Raw genomic sequence first — 27,851 nt, 5'->3', positions numbered from 1 at the left:
TGCTAGGACACACTACAGTGCCAAAGCGAATGTCTCAAGTGCATTTCTCTCCTTCATTACAATGGCGACAAGGATGGTTGCTGGCATACCGCAGCTGGTGGTTCAATCCGCCATATACCTCACATTGGTGACGTCGATGTGTGCATCTTTCTTTCTGTATACTGAATTCCGTCCTGGTCTGCCTGGCAGTGTTTTTAGTCTTCTGCTGATGTTGGCAGCCAAAATAATATTATCATATTTTTGTGTATTCTATAAAAAGTGTTTCAGTGTGTTTGAGCCCCGACAAGAAATCTCTAAATGATGATGTTCAGTTTCAGGTTCACCATGTATAACAGATGACAACCTTATTGTCAAAACAAGCTGCTCCACAACCAGTTGCTGCTCCCAAGTTCCGCCAGATTAACAGTAAAGAAGAGGACTGGTCAGAATATTGCGCATAACTGGAAGCACACTCCACAGTATGCAACATTAGAAGTATGGCACACACTGGTTTCTTTTTAGCAACAGTAAAAGCCAACAAGACTGTGTCCTACACTGAGCTCTGACTCTTTGCCAGAAGATATTGCTTATGAGGAACTCATTCACAAGCTTGATGGACTTTATGAATCACAGATTCATGTCGCTGCAGCAAGATTTAAGTTTTTCGCCTCAAGAGGCACTATCCACAGTCATTAAATCAGTCTATTTCTGTGCTTAAAGAACTGTTGTGACTCCCACTATGTACATTCTGCGGTACAGTGGTGTAGACTATATGAGAGTTCCATAGTTCCGTGCCACATTGTGTTTATTGATTGTTTTTAATAATATAGTTATTCCTTGTTTTGTCTCATTGACAATGAATGTCATGCAAACCGCATACTTCAATTTAATTAATTTATACGTTAACGACATATAACTGGTGTCCCTGGCATGGTCACACATAACTGTACTTCTCCGCTGGCTTATACGTTCCATGCCGCATCAAAACTACGACTGTTACTCTTGTGCCAGCCTTGTTGGGTTTTCATTCAGCACAAAGATGGATTCCTTGCCAGTGCCTAATGAGCCAGCTTCATGTAACTGAGTGTGTGGCTCGTGCTATAATGTGTAAAACTATTTGACGCATGCCAGTACGCTTTAGTATGTTGACGACTCCCAAGGATTATTGTCTTTAAATTCTTTGCTTCTCCTGCAGATTTTGATGGTGGTTTTATCCTATCATAAGTGGACTGTCATGTGCTGCCCAGGCTTGTCTTTTGACTGTGTTTTGGAGATGTGTTAGTGGTCACACATGGTCAGACTGGATGCAGATTTACTGTTTCATCCAAGGTTTCACATGTTTTTATGCACATTTGTACCTTGGAATTTGTGGCACATGAAGCATTAGTTTTATAAGACCTGAATATATAGCTCCAGGATATAAACAGGTCATCATACAGTGAAAACACAATAAACAGCTATTGCGAAATTGGCCTTTCACTCGATTTTATATATGGACTATTTTACTATCTCTGATTTTAAACCGTTTGATTGTCTCTCACATTATGTTATCAAACAGTCACCTTTTTGGCAACATAACTCCTCGCTTTGGTTTGCGCAATTAGAGAGCCAATACATATTAGCACAGATTGTGGCAGACGAAATAAAATATAGTTACATGGTAACTGTATTAACAGAAGATCTTGCCGCAGAATTCCAAGACATTCTTGTTACGCCTCCAGAAACCAAACAATATGCTGTCATACACAATGCATTGATTATGCACCTGTCACAGTCGGAAGCTAAATGTATGGAAATGTTTTTATCAACGCAACAGAACTCCACTGCAGCTGCTTCATTACCAGCACACTCTTGCAAGTAATACTGTCAATGACGTATTACACAGTATATGACTATCCTGACTACCAGAGGATACACAGAAGATTTTAAAGATATGTTCCGGAGATCTCCACGAGTTAGTGCAAACAGCTGAGAGGACAGTGGAAATGTATCAGATGACACATATCACAATGATGGCTACTGTACAAGGTAACATAACCTCTGTGACTTTGTTGTCACTACAGTCTCAGCTAGCTGAGCTTACAATACAAGAGACTGCACTACAAAAAGCAAACAAATGGCAATGCACATGTCAATGATTAAGGAGTCGAAATCACTCACTGGTGACACACAACATATGTCAGTACCACATAAAATTTGATTAGATGCTCGGAAGTGTATACCACAGTGTAAAGCAAATCAAGATGCTGACACAATAGCAGCTACAACCACGTCCACCGACAGTACACAACGTTTGTTTATTACAGCCCACAACACAAAAGTGCAGTGCCAGATAGACATCAGTGTATCCAGTAACCAAGTTACTATGTCACAGTCATACCTGCATGCTGCAAATGATACAAAGATTACGACACATGGACACATCTTTATACACAACCTCGCACTGCATCGTACATTTGAGTAGTGGTTTACTGTAGGTGATGTATCACACCCCATACTAGAAGCAGACTTCCTGGCACTCTACGATCTGGTACTGGGCCAACATTGGCAGTGATTAAATGATGCAACAACAAACATGACTGGGCAAGGTAAGGTGAACTACAATGCTACTAAATCAATCTAGAGTGATTGCTGAGGATTGAGGTATCTGCCACTCTTCAAGTGGCAGCTGGGTTCCCCATCTCCATGTGGTGCCCAAAAAGAAGAATGGTTGGCATCCCTGACATGATTACCAGCAATTATATGTGAGAACCATTCCAGACAGATATCCCGTGCACATTTGGAAGATTTATCTGCCACGATACAAGGCAAATGATTTTTTCAACAATAGATTTGGTCAGGGCATATTAGCAGATTCCAATTACTGCTGAAGACATTGCCTATACAACTATCATCACACCATTTTGTTTATTCGAATTCACATGAATCCCATTTGGGATCTGCAATGCAGCGCAGACTTTTCTGTGATAGATGGGTGAGATAACGTGTGATCTACAATTTTGTTATGTACATAATGTATATACAGATGATGTGCTCCTTATGGCTGCATCTGAAAAGGAACATATGCAACATTTGATGAGGTTGTTTGAACATTTACATGCACAAGGACTAATAGTGAACCCATCAGAATGTATTTTTAGCATAAAGGAAATCCAGTTTCTTGGCTACACAGCGGATGCATGAGGAATCCAAACATGATGAGACAAGGTGGAAGCCATATGTGCGTACCCACAGCCAGTTACAATTTGGCAATTGGGGCATTATCTTGGTGTAATAAATTTGTACCAACAGTTTCTGTCACGTCACGTGGCAATAACAACACCATAGAATTATGGTTGAAGGGCACACTTAGGCGAAACAGTAGACTGCAATGGATATTCAATGAAGACTCCGCTCTCAGTGCTATCAAAACAGCAATTTCAATAGCCACCATTTCAGTATCTTCATAGACTACAAGCTATTAACTTACGCCTTTGAAGTGAAGCCAAATAAGGCATTGCCAAGACACCTAGGGCATACTGACTACATTGGCTAATTTACAACCAACATCATGTATGTGCAAGGCAAAGTTAATGTACTGCTGATGCACCCTCCTGGGTTAGGCAATGGATGTAACCAAGCATCAATCACCGCACATTGTGGTCGTAGCTGCAGCTAATGATTTTCATGCCATGGGGTAGGTGCAACAAGACGATGACAAGCTGCATACATTGGGTGGGCAACAATCAGGTTTACAACTGTGAAGAGTGACAATAACGGGCACAAATGTGGAGTTATAATGTGATGTCATCCCCCCAAAGCCTTGGCCATACGTTCCGTAGCAATTTGAAGCCCAGGCAATTGCTTCAATACACAATCAAGCACTTCCTGGAGTCCAAGGAACCACAAAGCAGGTTAAACGCAGTATCATCTGGCCCAGTATGAACGTCGAATGTCAACTATAAGTCTAACAATGTATGGCCTCTCAAAAAAACAAAATCACATGATGTGTCGATACACTGCTAGGTACATTTGCACCACCTAATCAGCACTTTGTTTATGTCTGCAGGGATACTGTAGGGCCACTACCAACGTCCAAAGCCTGCAGCTAGTGCCTTATGATCGTGGACAGATACTCAAGATGGCCAGAAGTATTACCTATGGCAGACATCACGGTAGAGACTGTGACGAATATGTTTTTCAAAGGATGGATTGTACATTTTGGCATACCACTGAGAGAATAATGACAGATCAAGAACATCTTGAGCTGTGGCACCATTGAGTTAGTAGACTGTTCTGTCTGGCGCCACTGGCTCAGGTGTAGTACCGACTATCCCTCTCATGGCTCCATTGCCAATATCTACGAGAAGAGGCATGAAGTTTGGGGTTGGCGGTAGTGTCGTGGCGAAAGGTGGTCACAAGGTCCAAGCGGCTGAAGCCACGAGCTGCGCAAGGAGGGCCTGCGCAGAATGAAGATACTGGATTACTTCACCGGGGTCAGCGTTGACTACAGGCAGTAGGTCAACATGCCGTTGGCTGGTTGGCAACGCTCATGTTGGACGACTGCTCGTGGCCTGGCTGCCCTCTTCTACCTGGCTTTCATCGGCAGCACTCAGTAACCACTGTGATGCACCATGGATCCATCGAACTGCATACTCATAAAGGGGAGTATTCTGTAATCCTCATGGTGATACGTGTCATTGCCTACATACCCTCAGTATTATTTTCTGGTTTGTATGACCCTCAGAGTTTTACTCGATTGGCTCTTTGGTCATAAATATATGCCGTAGTATTGTACTAAGACACTACTTGTTGTTTGAAAATCCATCCCACTATTACACTGCCTTTCCTTTCTGGTTTGTACCTGATCATTAATGTTCTAATGAATCAGCTATTAGTCATAAATACAGCTGGAACAATTGTACTAAGGCACAAGTTGCCATTAAACAAAAGAGGGACCTTGTGGTTAGATGTAGATGTTAACCAGTTTAATTCTTTGATTGTAATTGTATTTCTCAGTCACTAGTTATAATCTGGACAATTTGTTGTACTAAGCTGTTCGCTGCTGTGTTTGAAAGACTGGGTCATTATTGTGTCAGAAGGGATGAGTTGGGATCCAGTCGCAACTTGGTTGCCGATTGAAATTAAGAGATTGGTTGCTTTGAATTAAACCTTATCATTGTCATATTGTTTCCTAATCTGTTTAACCTTTAAGGACAGATGCACATCTTAACCCCGAAGCTTTCAACATACAGCTTTCAAATTAAAAGTTACATCATCTGTCTTGAGTAATTAAATCACTCTTGTCATCTATGGTGCTTATATAGTTTTCAAGTGTTGGAGAATGGCATTTAAGACAGACTGTGTCCAGTGCGGTAGCAAATGCCACTGTTTCACCCGATAACAGGCGGGCTGCAGGTCTGGGTGTCTTGTAATCATTGTCATACTGTTTGCTGTTTTGCAATGCAGCACTTCAGATTTCTTTTGCAAAAGCTGATTCAACTTAAGGTTTAAGGTCAAAAGAATTTTGCGAATTTGTTCATTTAGTCAAAGAAAATTTTATGGTTATATATTGTTAAATAAACAGGTTGTGTGAAAAGGAAGTAATATCGATGTGTCCTCCCTTCCAAGTTTTCCTTAATTCCAGTAAGTACCATGTATCATTGGTAGCAGAGCAAGGTTTTCGACCTGTTAGCAACGAGTTTCATTTCATGCAACGTGCTTCAGTTTAAATTTTCTACTTTATTCTTTTGGGACATTGTCTAATTATTCTCTTTTGTCCACAGCCGCACCATGGATCCACGTCAGTGTCCCGGTATTTCATACCTAAAATGGGATCAGCTTGAGTATGAACTGAGCATTAGGCAACAAAATGTTCATGGCACGGTTGGGGAGTTGGCAGCCAGGCTACTGGCAGCATTGTCAATACTCCATTTCTGTCAGCACAGTTGGCAGGGTAACCAAAATTTACAGACTATTATGGTAGCATTAAATCAGTTACAAGAAAATCTCTCCTTTCTCCAAAATAATCAACCAATCATGAGGCAGGTGAAGCGCATTCATGCACAGTTAGTCCACCTGGGCAACAGAGTAAAGGATCTTAAACTTCCAGAACCGAGCCCAGGGCAGTTAGCACCTGTCATTCAGATAATTAATCTTTTGTTTGATTTGCAGATCCAAACTGCAGCTTTAGAATGAGTAAGTGGGGCTAATACAAATAATATAGAATGTGTTTCTGACAACCCAATAGCCGAATGTAGATCCGTTGGCCGAGGTCTAAGTGATTGATTTGCGGAATATTTTACCTGGCTCCCCCACCTGATGATGTGTCTCAAAATAGTATTTGGGAAATGTCAATTGAAACTTTAGACAATATACAACAGGTATTGTGGCTGCTAGTTAAGTTTGAGTTGCATGCTGATGCATTAAGGATCCCCCATCACGTAGTACTTATTGCACTCTACCCATTAGCACACAGTAGCTTAAGTTATCTGCTATCCGAAACCTTACAGCAGGGTAAGATGATTGGGCAACTGAGGCAATCGGTCATGGAGGGTAAGTTATCAGACCATATGTGCAAAGAGCTAGAGTGTAGATATTATTGGCACGTGCAGGACTCCCACGAATCGTCGTTTAAATATGTAGAGTGGGTTCGTGAGGCAGCATCAGCACTACATATGGATGTTCCCAAGGCAAATTTAGTTGCTTATGTCTTGGAGGGTATTCGGCCTGAAGATAGGTCTAACATTGGGAGTTACGAAATCTTGTTAACTCTGTTACGAAATTGTCTTTTGCCGACAACCAGCGAAATGAGTTAATGGGGGACATGAAAACTTACCTAACTCCGGTCCAGAAGGTAGCGTGATAGATAGAGCATGTGGGTCAATGAAATCAGGGGCTTGTTTTAGATGCGGTGCATATGACCCTTTAGTATGAGGATGCCTGGTTCCAAAGATGCCTCGCACTGAGAAATGATGTCAGGCAGGGGCGTGGTTGCGTCATTGGAGATAGGAGTGGTGTAGTTGTAGACAGGCAGCCACCATGTGTACCTTACCATCCTTTTCTTTGGCTACAGGGCATGAACCATTGTGTGGGTTACTAGATTCAGGCAGCTCTGTGTCACTCCTTAATTACGAGTGGTTTATTGAATATGGACACTTATGTAGATTATCTCGGTTGAGAGATGTCGGGGGGCCAATGGCCACGAATTACCTCTGTGCACAGAAGTGTGGGGAAATCTTTCCATGTGTCAATTTTCATGGCCTATCAAGTTTTTATTTGTTAAGGGACTGGTGCCTGACTTAATTCTAGGGTATGACTTCATCCGTAAGACTGGTATGGTGTTCGATTTTGGTAACCAGACCTTTCATTTCAAATTTTCCCCCAACGACTGAATAGCCTTTTGTTCATGTGCTCATATGGGGATGGGACGTGACACCAGCAGTAACACGTACCTGCTTGGGGCGGACCACTTCTCTAGTCAACAAGGGAAACAGTTAAGAGAACTTTTGGGAGAATTTCTTAACATACTTTGTGACAGGTTGGGAGTCACAGATGTCATTAGATACTATATTCGTGTCATGGATGACACGCCAGTTCGCCAGTCTCCATATCGCTTGTCACAACCTAAGATAAAGATATTGCAGCACAAAATAGAGAGCTTGTTAAAAGACACGAGTCATAAGATCGTCCACCTCCCCCTATGCTTCCCCCATTTTCTTAGTACCTAAAGATCAGGAACAGGATTTCCAACCTGTGTTTGATTACAGGCTTCTCAATAAAAAGGTGATCTTGGAATCAGTGCCACTGGCTGATCTCTACAACTGTTTCACCTGGCTTTCTGGAGCATCTTGGTTTATGTCCTAGATCTTAATCAGGCTTATTATCAGATACCCTTAATGGAGGAACCAGATTTTAAATTGTAAGACATTTCCAAGAGCAGATGTGGACTCTGACCACAATCTATTGGTTATGAACTGTAGATTAAAAATGAAGAAACTGAAAAAAAGGTGGGAATTCAAGGAGATGGGACCTGGATAAACTGAAAGAACCAGAGGTTGTACAGAGTTTCAGGGAGAACATAAGGGAACAATTGACAAGAATGGGGGAAAGAAATACAGTAGAAGAAGAATGGGTAGCTTTGAGGAATGAAATAGTGAAGGCAGCAGAGGATCAAGTAGGTAAAAAGACGAGGGCTAGTAGAAATCCTTGGGTAACAGAAGAGACACTGAATTTAATTGATGAAAGGAGAAAATACAAAAATGCAGTAATTGAAGCAGGCAGAAAGGAATACAAACGACTCAAATATGAGATCGACAGGAAGTGTAAATGACTAAGCACGGATGGCGAGAGGACAACTGTAAGGATGTAGAGGCTTATCTCACGAGGGGGTAAGATAGATACTGCCTAAAGGAAAATTAAAGAGACCTTTGGAGAAAAGAGAACCACTTGCATGAATATCAAGAGCTAAGATGGAAACCCAATTCTAAGCAAAGAAGGGAAAGCAGAAAGGTGGAAGGAGTATATAGAGGGTCTATACAGGGGCGATGTTCTTGAGGACAATATTATGGAAATGGAAGAGGAGGTAGACGAAGATGAAATGGGAGATATGATACTGCTTGAAGAGTTTGATAGAGCACTGAAAGACCTAAGTCGAAACAAGGCCCCGGGAGTAGACAACATTCCATTAGAACTACTGACAGCCTTGGGAGAGCCAGTCCTGACAAAACTCTACCGACCTCAGGGAAGATCAGTTTGGATTCCGTAGAAATGTTGGAACACGTGAGGCAATGCTGACCCTACGACTTATCTTAGAAGAAAGATAAAGGAAAGGCAAACCCACATTTCTAGCATCTGTAGACTTAGAGAAAGCTTTTGACAATGTTGACTGGAATACTCTCTTTCAAATTCTGAAGGTGGCAGGGGTAAAATACAGGGATCAAAAGGTTATTTACAATTTGTACAGAAACCAGATGGCAGTTATAAGAGTCGAGGGGCATGAAAGGGAAGCAGTGGTTGGGAAGAGAGTGAGACAGGGTTGTAGCCTCTCCCCGATGTTATTCAATCTGTATATTGAGCAAGCAGTAAATGAAACAAAAGAAAAGTTCGGAGTAGGTATTAAAATCCATGGAGAAGAAATAAAAACTTTGAGGTTCGCCGATGACATTGTAATTCTGTCAGAGGCAGCAAAGGACTTGGAAGATCAGTTGAACAGAATGGACAGCGTCTTGAAAGGAGGATATAAGATGAACATCAATAAAATCAAAACGAGGATAATGGAATGTAGTCGAATTAAGTCGGGTGATGCTGAGGGAATTAGATTAGGAAATGAGACACATAAAGTAGTAAAGGAGTTTGTTAACATCGAGTATTGATTTAAGTGTCAGGAAGTCGTTTCTGAAAGTATTTGTGTGGAGTGTAGCCATGTATGGAAGTGAAACATGGACGATAAATAGTTTGGACAAGAAGAGAATAGAAGCTTTCGAAATGTGGTGCTACAGAATAATGCTGAAGATTAGATGGGTAGATCACATAACTAATAAGGAGGTATTGAATAGAATTGGGGAGAAGAGAAGTTTGTGGCACAACTTGACTAGAAGAAGGGATCGGTTGGTAGGACATGTTCTGAGGCATCAAGGGATCACAAATTTAGTATTGGAGGCCAGTGTGGAGGGTAAAAATCGTAGAGGGAGACCAAGAGATGAATACACTAAGCAGATTCAGAAGGATGTAGGCTGCAGTAGGTACTGGGAGATGAAGAAGCTTGCACAGGATAGAGTAGCATGGAGAGCTGCATCAAACCAGTCTCAAGACTGAAGACCACAACAACAACAACATAATGGAGGAATCTAAGCATCTCACCACCTTCATCACAGATTGGAATTCATATGAGTTTAACTGGGTTCTGTTTGGTCTGTCAACCAGTGCAGCAGTTTCATTCCATTTATTGGATAAAATTTTAGGTGATTTAAAGTTTAATTGTGTCTTCAGTTATTTGGACAATATGGTCATATTTAGTGCCTCCTTTGAAGAGCATTTTGTGCACATCTGGAAGGTACTATCCAGGCTCAGGGATGCGGGTCTGACTGTGAAACCCTCAAAGATAATGTTGGCTAAGCGCCATGTGTCATTTTCGGGCCATTCGGTGTCTGGGGACTGATTTAGCATTGATCAGGAATGCGTTGAGGAATTTTCCACAGCCAAGAAATAAGAGGGAGGTTGCCCGATTTGTAGGGATGGCAAATTCTTTCTGCAGATTTGTCTCAAACTTTGTGCAACTTGCTGCTCCATTTAATTTGTTACGCAGAAATAATGAGAAATTCATTTGGACTGAAAGTCAGCAGGCATTCTTTGAAGGAATTAAAACTGTGATTGCCAACCCACCAGTTTTAGCCATACTGACTTTAAGAAAAGATTTGTGGTCCAGACTGATGCTTGCAATACTGGTGTGGAGGCAGTTCATTTACAGAAAGATCAAGGTATCAGGTGTCTGTTAGCATTTGCTTCCCAGTGTCTGGAGGGGCCTGAGCTCAATTACTTGGTATATGAGTTGGAGGCGTTAGCTGTGTTATTTACCCTGGAAAAATTTTGGTTCTATCTTGAACGTCATGAATTTGACCTACAGATGGGTAATCAGGCCCTTGTTGGGTCCTAGCTCGGCTGAGAAAGACAGGGTGTATCGCGAGATTGGCAGTCCACATTTCAGCTTTCCATTTTAAGGTTCTGCACGTTAAGGGATCTGATAATCAGGTTGCTGACACCCTTAGCAGGATGTTCCAACAGCACGGTCTTGATGAGGAAACGCCAGTCAGTCACCTAGTATGTATAATCCTTACCGAGGTACCCCAACCGTTTAATAATTTGAAAACTGAACAAGAAAAAGACCCATTGTGTGTGTGTGTGTGTGTGTGTGGGGGGGGGGGGGGGGGGGGGGGGGACTCAGGAAGCAAATACTAAATGGACAGGAATCCAGTGACTTTTCTGAAGAACGGCATTCTGTGTAACCGCAGGGTTAGGACTGGGGAAGCTAGAATTTGTCTCCCACAAACCTTAATTATACTGGTCTTCTGGCACTTCCATAATTCTCCAGTATGAGGGCATTTAGGTCTTTATAAAACCTTAGAGAAGGTCAAGGAGTAGCTGACTGGCCAACACTTTATAAAGACATTAGAGGTTTAGTCAAAGAATGCCGAGATTGTAAGAAGGAAAACTGAGTAACTCCCTGGTGAGGGGATTGCTGCAGTTGGAATGGGAAGAGCATATGTTGGACAAATTGTTTGTTGATTACGTGGGCCGGCTGCCCTGGACAAAAAAAAGGCAATTCACATATTCTTGTAGTGGTGGTCACCTTCTCCATGTTTGTTTGGTTGATACCTAGCTAGGGTGTGACCGCTCTTATAACCATTTCACATTTTATTAATATATTTACATGGTTCGGCCAATGTGGGCATTGTTTAAAGATAGCGCTCCTGGCTTTCTGGCAAGGTCGTTTAGACAATTCTGTTTTGGCAATGGGATAAAACATTTTACTACCACACCTTATTATCCTCAGGTTTCCTTCACCAAAAGGATTAACCATAATTTGAAGTCAGCATGCATTATTTACCACCATAAATTGCCCAACAAGTAGAATACCATCTTGCCCTGATTAAACTTAGCGTTTAACACCGCGTGACATGAAGCATCCCAGGCCACCGCAGCTAGCCAAATGCTCGCATATCCCATGAATTCCCTGCACTCCAATTTATAGGAAATAAATGTTGTTGTTGGTGGTCAATGATTGTCCAGTTTCCTGTACACAGCCGAGCTGTCCTCCAAGTTGTCGACTACCACACTGGCAAGTTGTTGGTTATTCTTGCCACTGAGGGATCCCCTAGGATGCTTGAGTCTGATAACAGTAGGTAATTTGTGTCATGTCAGTTTGAAGACTTTAGATTCTGCAGTGATATGCAACATCTGACTACTGCCCAGTTTCACCTGGCTTCTAACTTGGAGGCTGAGCACTTCATGTGTACATTCAAGAAGAAGTCTGTGTCTGCCTCTTCCCACGATGATAAATTGTCAGGTTTTCTGGCTACATATCATGTGACGCTAGTCAACAGGTGCACTCCCACAAAATATTTGTTTGAGTGCCATCTGCAGGATCTCCTGGATTTGTTGCTCCCTGAGTTGCACTCAACAGACCACCATGTTTTTCTCCTGGGGATGCAGTTTGGGTCTGGTCCTTTGGCTGGCAGCAGGGATGGGTGCCAGGTGTCATGAGCCAAGGTTGGCAGTAGTTTGTGGTGAATGTTGGTGGGGGCCAGCTGACCTGTCATGCAAATTGGTTGTGCCCTCATCCTGTTAGGACACTGCCGCTTTAAGCTTCCAGTCAGCTGAGCAGCAGGGTTGATCACAATGCTGCTTCAGCAGCAGGCTCCTACTGGCAGAGATGCACTTCCCTGTTGCCGCTCCCTCCATCATCCTCCCATTGTTGTGACCTTGGCCCCCAGCGAGGCTTGTGCCTCCACCTGTTGAAGTGTAGCACATGGATTCTGACCCATCCCCTTTTCCTTCCACTTCATTCTCCTCTTCATAGGTTGAGGTGGCCTCGTCCCCACTGCAGCTGGTGAACCTGTGTTGCCGCAGACTCCCTGTTCTTCCACCTCTCTTGCGACTTGCATCTGTGGTCGGTTGGCTGCCAGGCTCTTCACACCTTTACCAGTTCTGTGCTGGAGGTCGTGAACCAAGCCTGTCCATTGTTGGCACTACATGGCCTTTCCAGGGGGGTGAGATTTAGTATCCCCACTAGCAAACATTGCTATGGAAACAGATGAGCTGGCATGGGTAGCATAGCAAAGTAGATCAGAAACCTCCCATGGAGGGTGCACATGTCACATAGTATGGGCAGATCCACTGATAGAAGTGTTTACTTGCAGGTGGCAGTAAGCGGAGTGGGCGAGTGCTCACACTGCACTTCGTGCTGAGTGTTGTTGTCATGTGCTTTGTTGTTGGCCACCCATGCCAGCCATGTGCTGAGTTTATTGCCACACACGCCTCTATGTGGGTTCAGATGCTCTGCTTCCCACAGACTGACTTGCACAGTGAGTTCATCTCCTCTCAAGCCACTCTGTTCCCTGGTTGTTATTAAGCTACCATCAGCCCATGAAATATCCCTGGCGACAGTGTAGAGTAGTGGGGCTGTCACGCCCATGAAGATACTAAATCTGCAACAGGATAGTATGTCTTGCTAATACACACCCTCTGTCAATGCTCATTCATCATTACTGATAACGTGGTAGTAGTTCTACCAATGTAGAAGGCTGAACAGTGATTATATAATGGGTGGTACAGGACATGTATCATTTCACAGTTGCTCTCCCTTTCATAGTAGTTATTTTGCCAGTTACAGGGCTGGTGTGGGTGGCAGAAGGTGGTGTATTGGGAAGTCCTACATCAGGAATGAGAGGCAGGGAAATGGTTGTAAAGGGAGCATAGGTCTGACCAGGATGTTGCACTGTTCTAGATGGGACAGGCGAAATATAAGACAGAATGAACCTCATTTCAGGACATGATTTTCGGAAATCATATAGGAAGTTATAGGTCTGCTGAAGTAGCTGATGAATACAGTCAAGACCCAGATAGTATTGAGTAACAAAAAGTGTACTCCTAAGTTGTCTTTTGGAGGGATCAGCAGTCCGGCACCGGATGTTAAGGTCATGGAAACCCGCATTTGAACAACTCTGGTGGGATAATTATACAGGGTGTTACAAAAAGGTACGCCCAAAGTTTCAGGAAACATTCCTCACACACAAATAAAGAAAAGATGTTATGTGGACATGTGTCCGGAAACACTTAATGTCCATGTTAGAGCTCATTTTAGTTTCGTCAGTACGTACTGTACTTCCTCGATTCACCGCCAGTTGGCCCAATTGAAGGAAGGTAATGTTGACTTCGGTGCTTGTGTTGACATGCAACTCATTGATCTACAGTACTAGCATCAAGCACATCAGTATGTAGCATCAACAGGTTAGTGTTCATCACGAATGCGGTTTTGCAGTCAGTGCAATGTTTACAAATGTGGAGTTGGCAGATACCCATTTGATGTATGGATTAGCACGGGGCAATAGCCGTGGCGCGGTACGTTTGTATCGAGACAGATTTCCAGAACGAAGGTGTCCCGACAGAAAGACGTTCGAAGCAATTGATTGGTATCTTAGGGAGCACGGAACATTCCAGCCTACGACTCGCGACTGGGGAAGACCTAGAACGACGAGGACACCAGCAATGGACGAGGCAATTCTTCGTGCAGTTGACAATAACCCTAATGTCAGCATCAGAGAAATTGCTGCTGTACAAGGTAACGTTGACAACGTCACTGTATGGAGAGTGCTACGGGAGAACCAGTTGTTTCCGTACCATGTACAGGGTGTGCAGGCACTATCAGCAGCTGATTGGCCTCCACTGGTACACTTCTGCGAATGGTTCACCCAACAATGTGTCAATCCTCATTTCAGTGAAAATGTTCTCTTTACGGATGAGGCACCATTCCAACGTGATCAAATAGTAATTTTTCACAATCAACATGTGTGGGCTGACGAGAATCCGCACGCAATTGTGCAATCATGTCATCAACACAGATTTTATGTGAACGTTTGGGCAGGCATTGTTGGTGATGTCTTGATTGGGCCCCATGTTCTTCCACCTACACTCAATGGAGTACGTTATCATGATTTCATACGGGATACTCTACCTGTGCTGCTAGAACATGTGCCCTTACAAGTACGACACAACATGTGGTTCATGCACGATGGAGCTCCTGCCCATTTCAGTCGAGGTGTTCATATGCTTCTCAACAACAGATTCGGTGACCGATGGATTGGTAGAGGCGGATCAATTCCATGGCCTCCACGCTCTCCTGACCTCAATCCTCTTGACTTTCATTTATGGGGGCATTTGAAAGCTCTTGTCTACGCAACCCCGGTACCAAATGTAGAGACTCTTCGTGCTCGTATTGTGGATGGCTGTGATACAATACGCCATTCTCCAGGGCTGCATCAGCGCATCAGGGATTCCATGCGACAGAGGGTGGTTGCATGTATCCTCGCTAACGGAGGACATCTTGAACATTTCCTGTAACGAAGTGTTTGAAGTCACGCTGGTACATTCTGTTGCTGTGTGTTTCCATTCCATGATTAATGTGATTTGAAGAGAAGTAATAAAATTAGCTCTAACGTGGAAAGTAAGTGTTTCCGGACACATGTCCACATAACATATTTTCTTTCTTTGTGTGTGAGGAATGCTTCCTGAAAGTTTGGCCGTACCTTTTTGTAACACCCTGTATACAGTGCACTTGGGAAGGTTGAAAGTAGCAGTTATATCGCTTAGCTGTCTGACCTTACCCATGTGTCAAATTAACTTAGGCAAAAACACTTAGTCTAGTTAATTATGTGATACACTTACTATAAAGTGAAATTAATGTGCTTGTGTTATACATAATACCACCATCATAACATAGAAAATTACCTGAAAATGAACCAATATAAAAGCAAAGGCTCTCAGGCTGTGCACCCTGTATACTTGTTCTGGCTCCAGCTGTGCGTGGCCTCCAAGAACTTAAGAGATCAAGTGCATGTTCATCACCTGCCACTGCTGCTTTTGCTAGTCCACTGTGAAAAGAAGATGATCCAAAAATGTTACACAGTGACTGAATTCAATTTGTACACAGTAAGTTCTTTCTTTTTGCTATTTTATAAATTCATTAAATACACACCTGTAAATGATAGATTATGCCTTGTTTTATGCCCAGTCCATTTAAGAATGGAATGCTGAATCAAATACGTGGGTGGGTCCACATTCTGTGCAGAATCTGACAGCTACTACTACTGTTGTTATTGTCTTTAAAAAATAAAATTAACAAAAAATGGAGCCATTAAAAAATGGTGTTATTGCTGGATGCATTTTTGCATTGCTATGAATCTCTGAGAGGGGGAAAAAAAAAGATTTCTGTCGTTTCTTAGTTGCTTCAAAATTAATGGAGGTATGTTCCGTCTTTGCAGCTAAATGAAAGGCTGTTTGTTTTTTGGCACACACATTCCACTCCTTTTACTAATGAAGGTTATTCAATGGTCTGTAAAACATGTTTGTTTTTAAACACAGATCAGCCAGAACATTATGACCACCAACCTACTATCGATACAAACCCATCCAGGCGATAGCAGTGCCATCTGGTGAGGAATGATCAGACACATGCATGGTGCATGCACTATTAGTGAGCATGCAATCTGTGAGTAGAATGGGGAAAGACAGCAATTTACCCGAGTGTGACCAAGAGCAGATTGTGATGGCCCGGAGGTTCGGCATGAGCATTTCGGACACTGCACGACTTTTTGGGTGTTCAAGGAGTGTTGTGGTGAATGTCTTCAATACATGGTGAAACCATGCCTAGACATCATGGGGTTGGGCAGCCACCCCTCATTACAGATGTCGGACATCATAGACTGGACAGACTGGTAAAACAGGACAGGCGGCAAACTGTGGTTGGACCAACATCAGACTTTAATGTTGGGCATAGTAAAAGTGTGTCTGAACAGACAGTGCATTGAACACTCCTTACACTGGGCCTCCACAGCTGACACTCGATGCATGTACCAATGTTAACATCACGACTTCAGCAACTGTAACTGAAATGGGCAAGTGACCATTGGCACTGGACATAAGTGCAATGGCAGAGCATTGCATGGTCTGATGAATCCCAATACCTTCTTCATCATGGCGATGGGAGGGTGCAAATGCGTTGTCTTCCAGGGGAACAGCTCCTGGACCCATGTACTGCATGACGGAGACAAGCTGGCAGTGCCTCCATTATGTTCTGGGGAACACTCACATGGGCATCCATGGGCCCACTGGAGCTCGTGCAAAGCACCATGACAGCCAAGGAGTATCATACACTGGTTGAAGATCATGTACAGCCCTTCATGACTAATATATTTCCCAATGGCAGTGGCATTTTTCAATGGGATAATGTGCCATGTCACAAGGCCAGGAGTGTGGTGGAGTGATTTGAGGAACACACTGGCAAGTTCCATTTGATGTGCTGGGCCTTCAACTCACCAGATCTGAAACTGATCGAACACATCTGGTATATGATCAAATGTGACATCAGAGCTCATCACTCCTCTTCAAGGAAAGTACAAGAATTAGATGACTTGTGTGTGCAGATGTGGTGCCAACTCCCTCTGGTGACCTACCAAGGCCTCACTGCTTCCGTGCCACAACACTTTGCCGCTGTTCTCCATGCCAAAGGTGGACATACTGGCACTTACGTAGGTGGTTATAATATTCTGGCTGATCAGGGTATATATAATAAACATATCATATAGTAGTTACAAGTATGTTACTATGTTACATTTTTTCATATTTTTCTCTTTTTTTGTCCTGAAAAACAAGATAAAAACAGGAGAAAACATAACATGGTAACATGCTTGTAACTACTATATAATGCATTTATTATATACGTAAAAACAGAAATGTATTACAGGTCACTGTATATGTTTCATAACTAAAACAAGCAAAACGTGTATGGCAAAAACCCAACTGTCTTTCGTATAGTTGCAAAGATGGAACATACTTCGATGAAATAAACTTTCTTTTACAACTGTGGTGTTGACAGGAGAAAGCATGTAAATCATATAAAAATTGAAAATCAGTTTCTTGGAAGACAACATAACAATGAACCATGTAATTGGCATGGTGAAGCCTCTAAGGTGTTACACAAAATATTTAACTCTATGCAGCTCTCCATGTGGTGTTAGCTCAAGTATTAGAGTCTTGGTACAATCATTCACTGTTGTTTCCATGGCGTCCAAAAATTTCCAAAATGTGACAAGGGCAAGTAACCAATACCTGAATACAACCACTTTGAAAATGTGCACCTTCTCTTTGTCAGGATATTAAAATATCACTTTATGTTCATAAAGGTATTCTTTACATTCAGCAACCTGAAAACATAGGAGATTACAAAGAGAGGGCATTCCTTGGACACTTGTCATTAAAATGAGTCATCGTCCACCTCTCAAGACCAGAACATCAATTAGTGAACCTAAAAAGAAATATTTTTGAATTTCTTAATGACACATATAACAATAATGGAGCAATAATATAATAAGAGAAAGGCAACCAATTGCCTATAGCAGATCAATGTGTAGAGCACAGAAACACATAACAACATTCACACTAGCTTTTGAGCACTAGCTCCTTTTCTAGCAGTAGAAGACACATTCATACACACAACCACACAGATACCAAATGCACACTCCCATGACCAAGGCAAGACTATTTACTGATATGTGGTTATTAAAGGAAACAGAATAAGGTAGGAAATGAATGTGACTGGGTCATTTGCTTATTTCACTTCTGAAGGCCAGATCTACAAACAAATTCATGGTACTGTCATGGATACCTGCATGGCACCATACATGGGTTGTTTCCTCGTGCTTGGCTCTGGTGCAAGATCTGTCCCATATACGCACTCACCACCTCATCCCACTGTCCAGTCACAGCCATTTCCTACCCAATAAAAGGCAGGGCCATATGTGAAAGTAGCCCGATTATATATCAGATATGCTGCAATTACTGTACAGCGTTCTATGCGGGCATTATAGGTAACCAACTGTCTACTCGTATGAATGGTTGCTGCCAAACTGTAGCAAACTACAAACCTGATGACCCAGTTGCTGAAAATGCTGCACAACACAACACAAATGACTACCAAAGTTGCTTCACTACAAGAGCCATTTGGATACATCATTCCAGCACAAGTTTCTCTGAACTAGGCAGACAGGAATTCTTTCTCCAACAAATTCTTTGCTCTTGCAATCCTCCTGGCCTAAATTTCTGCTACTCTGTTCTAACCGCCCCACTTTGCCTTTTCCCTTCTCTCTTCTGTCCACACCACTCCTCCTCCAGCCAGATCATACACTGTGTTCTTTCCACCACTCTTCCCTCTTCCTCTCCCTCTCCCCTTTCCAAGCAGGCATTTTCCCTCTGTCTGTCTGTCTGCCTGCCCCCCCCCCCCTCTCCCTCTCCTCTCCCATGTTTTCAACCCCTCTCCCTTTCTCCCTCTTCATCTTCAGCTTTCTCTCATTTTTCCCTTGTCACCATTTTATCCCAACAGCCCCCCCCCCCCCCTTCCTCCCTCTCCTTACATCTCTTTTTGTTGTACCCTCTGTACTCCTTTCATCTTGTGTGGCTGCAGAGTCATCTGTCCAAAGACCTGCCTCTTTCCTGCTACCCCCATATTAGGTCCTTCCCTACATCCTCCTCACCTTCATCAGCTCAGGCAACTGCTTTCAGTAATCAAGTATCAATAATTAGTCTTGCCATGGCCATAAGAGTATGACTTTTGGTGTACTATTGCTAGAAAAAGAGCTAGTGCCCGAAACATAGAGTGAATGCTGTTTACTGTTATGTGTTTCTGTGTTCCACACATCAATCCACTATAAGTAAGCGGTTGCCTTTCCCTTATTTTATTAATGAAAAATATCATTCATTTTGCAAAGAACTACATGTTTCAAATTAGAAAGTGCATGTACAACTTGTCTATTTCATTAAAGTTTCTGCTGTTGATATGATGAACTTGTTTAGCTCGTATTACTTGAGTTATAGTGTTGCGTATGAGTTTTGTATGGCTTGTTACAAGTTTATACACACAAAACACCTTTTTAACATGCTCACAAATATTTTTCCTTCTCTTGTAAAATGTAACTCGTTTTACGAACTTTCCATGTCAATATATCAATTGTTTCTCATATTACTTTACTGATGTAGTAATGAACTATACCATACTTATACACACTCACTCTTGTTCCTAAAAGAATCTTTACATAGAACTGATATGATGGAACACTACCCCTAAACTAATTTCAAGTGTCTTTTGTGAATTGTCATCTTAAAAGCAAGTTACATTTTTCTAATAAAACAGTATACCATGTTTGCATCACAAACAAAATTTATGAGTAAGGTAACATTACTGCTTGCTAAAGTATTGTCCTGAAACATGAGTGACTTCCTAAAATGGAGCAACACAAAATTAGTTGCCAAAAGAAGAAGATAATGTGGCTATCAACACAGACAAATATCCTCAACTGATTTAAAAAAGGATACAAGGATTAGGCAGAAGGCATTTCAACAATAGACAGTGAATACAAGACACAGAATAATTATAGGCCTTTGCTTGAGGAAGTGCATCCAATGACAGTTTAATTACTGTAAGTCTGATAAAGACCCTTCACTCTCTGAAGCAGACTCACTACTTTTTTCCTTTTTTTCTTATACACATGAAACATGTCAGAAATATGCTGCCACAATGATTACATGTAATATATAAATGTCAATCTATATATTACAAAATGCAATAGTTTTATATGAAACACCTTGTGAGTGTGGCTCTTCTGAACATTCAGTTCTAATTTTCCATATATGTATAGTCATAATTTAATCAACCACTTTCTGAAAATCATTTACAGTATATATTTTGGATGAGGAAGTGCAATACACCAATTCTGGTTACATACCATCCAACAGAGGAAACAACTCAAATCACATGCAGAATAGTAGTTTAATTCCATTAATTTCACAAACAGAATTCTAGATTGTATGAGGAGATGTCATTAACTAGAAAAGCATGAACTTTTAACATTATAAGTTTCATATTTTTAAAATGGGCTTTATATGTGCTTATAGTTTTACTTTTTGAAGACTTACAGAACCAAGTGAAGGTAAAGTCTGCAGAGTTTGGTACATACGTGATGTCAACACCTGGGGCTGGACGCCGAAAAGTGACATGGCCCAAAGGTTCTCGCATTTCTACATGGAAAACAGACAGCAACTGGCCTCGTGAGTCCATTTTCCAGCCCAATAACGCACCAGCCTGAGCAAAAAAAGTTACCGGTGAAAATAGTAAAACACACATCGAATCAAGGCTTTGCAGATATTAAATACTCAATTAAATTTTTCTTCGCGAATAGAAATAACAGTAACAATTATCGTGAGTGACATACTTTTAGCCATTAATAAAGTGTCATAGCAATTAATATTTGTGAAAAAATTAAAACTGTGTGTTAGACTGGAACTGCAGACCCATGCAGGGTGGTGCAGTGGTGAGACACTGGTCTTGTATTCAGAGGGATGGTAGTTCAGTCTCTGCCCCATCATCCAGGTTTAAGTTTTCTGCGATTTTTCTGAAATGCTTACAGCAAATGTCAGAATAGTTACTTTGAAAGGGTGGTGCAGTGGTGAGACACTGGTCTTGTATTCAGAGGGATGGTAGTTCAGTCTCTGCCCCATCATCCAGATTTAAGTTTTCTGTGATTTTTCTGAAATGCTTACAGCAAATGTCAGAACAGTTTCTTTGAAAGGGCATATATGATATCTTTCCCCAGCCATCTTTAATTGAAACTTGTGCTCCACATCTAATGTAACGACCTCACTCTCACTCAGATCTATGCCTTTTGCGGCCAGTTTCTGTGAATGGCAAGTGACCTGGTTTGAGCCCCAGTCTGGCATAGACCATGCAGGGTGGTGCAGTGGTGAGACACTGGTCTTGTATTCAGAGGGATGGTAGTTCAGTCTCTGCCCCATCATCTGGATTTAAGTTTTCTGTGATTTTTCTGAAATGCTTACAGCAAGTGTCAGAATAGTTTCTATGAAAGGGCATATATGATATCTTTCCCCAGCCATCTTTAATTGAAACTTGTGCTCCACATCTAATGTAACGACCTCACTCTCAACGGGGCATTAAATCATAAACCTTCCTTCTTTCTTTTTCAGTCTCGTACAGAGATTGAACCTGTCACAAATATTTGTTACAGTTATCTTTGCCTAATATCATAACATTTATATTGGAAGCACAAGCTATTTTGATAAGCAGTTTGTTTTACAATAATAATAACAATATTAATAATAATAATGATGATAAGACAATGATTATGGTAAAAATACAATTAAATTAAACTAAAATTATCTGTTCTCTGACAATTACAAAAAGATTTATGATTCTACAGTTATTATATTTAGGTTTTAACAACAACTAAAGAAGCAGTTAACACAGAATATTTTTAGGGTAAGCCAATGAGTGTTATTTACATTGCATAAGATTTTGTTTGTACCTGTGACCAGTGAGCAGATTCACTGCAGGATAGTGAGCTACTGTAATTATTAGCTTCTCTTAGCATGCTGATGCTGTTATGAGAGTTTGTGTTCACACAATCCATCTTTGGCAAAATTCATCTGTGGCAAAAGAATCAGTCTACTAATCAAAGCTAGAAGCAATGTAACATTAACCTTTGAAGATGCCAGGCACTTTTCCTGGTAAAATGTAGGCAACTTAACAGACATTAGGCTAATAGGTAAACATGCATCCTGAGGACAAAAATTCAATTAAAAAATAGTTTGCATTCAGAGTTCAAGCGATTTCTATGAGACCTAAAGTGCCCTACCAATAATGGGCCGGAAAACTCAGGTTACATCTATGTTACTCAGCTGTACTTATGTGCTATAGCTAATAATAATAAAGTGAATGACACAGCTTAATATTACCATTCTCTAATGGTGAAGACTACTTTACTGAATTACTCATACATATTGCTGTAGAAGAAATAATGCATCATCAACTGGTTTTTCCAATTTGCTCGACTTCAGTCAATTGGCATACTTGACTCAGTCTACCTACCGATACTGCGGGAATGATGAATTTTCAGTTCTTCATTTACTGATAATGAAGCTGAAAGCATACCACACAGCTCAAACAAGGTAGAAAAAGGTATATTACATGTAACAGGAAAAAATGAAATACCATATAACTGAATTTATGAGGCTGTTTGCGGATGATGGTGTTATCTATAGGGAAGCTACAATATCATAATAATGTAGCTAAATGCAGGAAGACCAGAGGATGATCAACTACTGCAACAGTGGCTGGCGGTTATTAATCTCTGTCACAAATAAATCTTCACTTTCATATACAACTTTCAAGTGGGCAACAATTTCTTTTACAGTGAAAAGATCATCTTGTAAAATACTACCTATTTCCATCAGCTGAAACATTGACTCAAGAACTGCTTTCAAATATAGAGAGATTTGTAACAAACAAAGCTATAAAAAGTATGCTGGCTGGGTGCACTTCCGCATTTACTGCAGCAAATAAACACAGAACCAGGAATAGTTTGTTCAGATAACTTTGTTTCCTATAGATTAAAGAAATCAATACACTGAAATAAAAATTAATTGTTGAAAGTGGCATTTGATCTGAGTTCTGCTATCTGGAATTGCTTATCAACCTAACTATTGCTAATGGACTACAAAGTCACTACGCTGAATGCTGTGATATTCAGGTATTTCTTAATGTTGTTCCTCCCTTCTCTACACCTCGCTCTTTCAGGTGCCTTTTCCATGTCTAAAATCCTAGTAATAACATGAAGCAGAGTTTCTTTTGTGTTTTTATAGGGTGTGTGCTTCATGCTAAGCATCATTATGATGTAACTACCTCAACTGCACTCAAATTATAGGTGTCCACTACTTTTATGAGCAGTGCAGTACATTTTATAATGTGAATGGCTTCTGTGTAACAAGATGGGCAATTCAAATTTCAGCCACCTCCACTTTTTGTGCTGTAAAACATACATACTGTACTAAAACATCAACAAAAAGGTCAGCAGAATTGCTTCGCATTAGACATTCAGGGACATCACTTTGCCTCCTATACCTGGAAAACTCTAGCCATGAGCCCAATATACATTCAGAGAACAAGATCAAGTCTTCATTTGTGGGTATGGGCATCTTGTTGGTTCCTGGGTATCATTGTCAGCTTCAGAGTACAGCTATGGCAGACCTACAAACCAAAGGCTATAATGGTAACAAATTAACCAGATGCACCCTTGAAGAGTTTCCATGTGTCAAGAATCACCATTGCTGCCAATAAAAGCATGACAGCCCCCCACCAGCACAGCTGCACACAATCCAGCCCATCAGCCCTAGCATCAGAGGAGTTTTTCACATGCCCAGACTTGGAAATAGCAGAAGCAACCACACCATATCCCCAGCAGAAGAGGACTTAACAATAGCACTAGGTGAATAAGCAGTATGTAGCAATTACCACCAGCTACATCAATAACAGTACTTCCAGACCCCAGACCCCATTTACCAGACAGAGGAGTGTTCCAGCTATACCCAGCACACCTGAAGAATGAATTGACAGCTATGCTAAGCCACCACTGCCACTGGACTTTTTAGTATGACTAATTTTGCTTATCTGGACTCTGCAGAGTTCATTGCCATCCTGCTTTACTAGGACTATGACTCTATAACCAAGGCTCAACTACAAGTGACATACTCAGAAAAATTTCCTTTCAATATTTATACTACTCAGACTTCACAAGTCAATTACTTCTACATCACTTATTTTCTTGGGGACTTAAATTTCCCCCACTTAAAAGGGCCCAGCAATTAAAAGGGTCCAGCAATTGTTGTTCCTGTTTGATGGCCAGTAAAAGCTGTAAATGTAAAATTGTTTATTTTTTGCTGTAGGTTACAGAAGAGAAGCAACAGTCGGGAACAGAAGAAGCAGTTTTCTGCATTAGGAAAGAGAAGAAAAATGTTAAATTTCAAGGTTAAAAAAATGTCCACTACAGGAGTTAGTATAATTTCAGATTCTATGGAGAATGATACAGAAAAACATGCAGTCACACAGTTACTAATTCTGCAACTCCGAGACATGGTAACACAACATGTCAATCTGGGAGACAAGAATAGCCTTGGTTCAATCCCAGACTGCTGAGACTGTTCTATCAACTAAAGTGAGGGTTGCTTTGGAAGCTTCATCCATTTAACTGCATATTCACCATGGGTTACACTTTCCACAAGCAACACTTTCATAACACATTTTGTTGGACTTTAATTACACCAGCCAACATTAAAAAAAACAGAAGGCATGGAATTGACCCAATAATTCCAGTACCATGATCTGATGCTACATTTTGCAAACAAGAAAAGTATTATCAACGGCATCAAAGTTACACTCATGTTGCTGTTGTGGTTTTCAGTTCGAAGACTGGTTCGATGCAGCTCTCCATGCTACTCTATCCTGTGCAAGCCTCTTCATCTCCAAATAACAACTGCACCTACATTCTTCTGAACCTGCTTGCTGCAATCTTCTCGTAGCCTCCCTCTATGATTTTTACCCCCAGCATTTCCCACCAAAATTAAATTAGTGATCCCTTGATGCCTCAGAATATGTCCTATTAACTGATCCCTTCTTTTGGTCAAACTGTGGCACAAATTTCTTTTCTCCCCAGTCCTATTCAATAGCTCCTCATTAACTGTGTGGTCTATCCATCTAATCTACAACATTCTGTGTTAATACATTTCTCTTCTTCAAAAATGTTTTCCTTGCTGTTGCCAGTCTACATTTTACACCCTCCCTACTTCGACCATCATCAGTTATTTTGCTCCCCAAATAGCAAAACTCATCTACTACTTTAAGTGTCTCATTTCCTAATCTAATTCCCTCGGCATCACCTGATTTAATTAGACTACATTCCATTATCCTTGTTTTGCTTTTGTTGTTCATCTTATATCCTCCTTTCAAGAGAATGTCCATTCCGTTCAACTGCTTTTCCAAGTCATCTGCTGTCTCTGACAGAATTACAATGTCATCAGCAAACTTCAAAGTTATTATTTGTTTTTGTGTACTTTAATTCCTACTCCAAATTTTTCCTTGGTTCCCTTCACTACCTGTTCAATGTACAGATCGAGTAACATCGAGTACAGGCTACAACCCTGTCTCACTCCCTTCTCAATCACTGCTTCCCTTTCATGTCTGTCAACCCTTATAACTGCCGTCTGGTTTCCCTACAAGCTATAAGTAGACTTTTGCTCCTTGTATTTTACCCCTGCTACCTTCAGAATTTCAAAGAGAGTACTCCAGTCAACAATGTCAAACGCTTTATCTAAGTTTACAAATGCTATAAATGTCAGTTTGTCCTTCCTTAACCTATCATCTAAGATAAGTCATAGTATTGCCTCGCGTGTTCCTACATTTCTCCGGAATCCAAACTGATCTTCCCCAATGTTGCTTCTATCAGTTTTTTCATTCTCCTGTACAGAATCATGTAAGTAATCTGCAACCATGACTTATTAAACTAATTGTTTGTAATTTTCACATTTGTCAGCAACTGCTTTCTTTGGTATTGGAATTATTACAGTCTTCTTGAAGTCTGAGGGTACTTTGCCTGTCTCATATATTTTGCACACCAGATGGAAGAGTTTTGTCATGGCTGGCTCTCCCAAGGCTATCAGTAGTTCTGACGGAATATCGTCTACTCCCGGGGCCTTGTTTTGACTTAAGATCTTTTGGGCTCTGTCAAATTCTTCTCTCAGTATCACATCTCCCATCTCATCTTCATCTATGCCCATTTTCCTTTCTGTAATATAAACTTCAAGTAATCTACTTTGTATATATTCCTTCCAAGTTTCAGCTTTCACTTCTTTGCTTAGGACTGGTTTTCTACCTAAGCTCCTGATATTAATGCAGCTGCCTCTCTTCTCTCCAACGGCCTCTTTAATTTTCCTGTAGACAGTATCTACCATTCCCCTAGTGAAATATTCTTCTAAATACTTACATTTGTCCTCTAGCCATTTTGCCCTGCCTGCCAGTTTGATTTTTTAAATGATTATACTCCATTTTGCCTGCTTCATTTGTTGCATTTTTATGTTTCCTCCTTTCATCAGTTAAATTCAATATCTCTTCTGCTATCCAAGGTTTTCTACTAGGCCTTGTCTTTTTACCTATCTGATCCTCTGCTGCCTTCATTATTTCATTTCTTAAGGCTACCCATTCATCTTCTAATGTATTCCTTTCTCATGCTTTACTCAACTGTTGCCTAACGCTCCCTCTGAAACTCTCAGCAACCCCTGGTTCTTTCAACTTATCCAGGTCCCATCTCCTTAATTTTCTACCCTTTTCCAATTTCTTCAGTTTTAATCTACAGTTCATAACCAATTAAAATGTGGGTAGAGTCCACATCTGCCCCTAGAAATGTCTTACAATTTAAAGTCTAGTTTCTAAATCTGTCTTACCATTACATAATCAATCTGAAATGTTCTGGTGTCCCCACATGTCTTCCCTGTACACAGTCTTCTTTTATGATTCTTAAACCAAGTGTTCGCGATGATTAAATTATGCTCTGTGCAAAACTCTACCAGGAGGCTTCCTCTTTCATTCCAATCTCCCAAACCATATTTACCTACTATTTTTCCTTCTCTTCCTACTATCGAATTCCAGTCCCCCATCCCTATTAAATTTTCGCCTCCCTTAACTATCTGAATAATTTATTTTATCTCGTCATAGTTTTCTTCAAACTCTTCATCATCTGCAGAGTTAGCTGGCATATAAACTTTTACTAGGGTGGTGGGTGTGGGCTTCGTGTCTATCTTGGCTACACTAATGCATTCACTATGCTGTTCACAGTAGCCTATCCACAAGCCTACTTTCCTATTCATTATTAAATCTACTCCTGCATTACAGCTATTTGATTTTGTATTTATAGCCCTGTTTTCACCTGGCCAGAAGTCCTGTCCCTCCTGTCAGTGAATTTCACTAATCCCCACCACATCTAACTTCAACCAACCCATTTCCCTTCTTTAAATTTTCCAACCTACCTGCTCATTTAATGGATCTAATATTCCCTGTCCCTGCTGCAATCTGTAGACTGCCAGTTTTTTTTTCTCCTGATGATGACATCCTCCTGAGTATTCCCCACCTCTAGATCTGAACAGGGGACTATTTTCCCTTCGGAATATTTTAACCAAGAGGACACCATCATCATTTAACTACCCTGGAGAGCTGCATGCTCTTATGA

At 41.2% G+C, this 27,851-nt stretch overlaps 1 protein-coding gene across 1 annotated transcript in view; it reads right to left on the bottom strand.

The window, feature by feature from the left end:
- The window catches only part of LOC126457406 (intraflagellar transport protein 140 homolog), a 262,614-nt gene that overhangs the window by 213,726 nt on the left and 21,037 nt on the right, over nt 1–27,851 (bottom strand). Inside the window, exons 3-4 of the mRNA XM_050093673.1 lie at nt 20,742–20,866; nt 15,463–15,605 (exon numbers count right to left, since the gene is read on the bottom strand). Of these exons, the coding sequence (XP_049949630.1) occupies nt 15,463–15,605; nt 20,742–20,866 (268 nt within the window). The remainder of the gene's footprint in view (nt 1–15,462; nt 15,606–20,741; nt 20,867–27,851) is intronic.

This window comes from Schistocerca serialis, chromosome 2 (assembly GCF_023864345.2).
Source record: "Schistocerca serialis cubense isolate TAMUIC-IGC-003099 chromosome 2, iqSchSeri2.2, whole genome shotgun sequence".
NCBI classification, from domain to species: domain Eukaryota; kingdom Metazoa; phylum Arthropoda; class Insecta; order Orthoptera; family Acrididae; genus Schistocerca; species Schistocerca serialis.
This window is presented reverse-complemented; position numbering and strand designations above follow the sequence as displayed.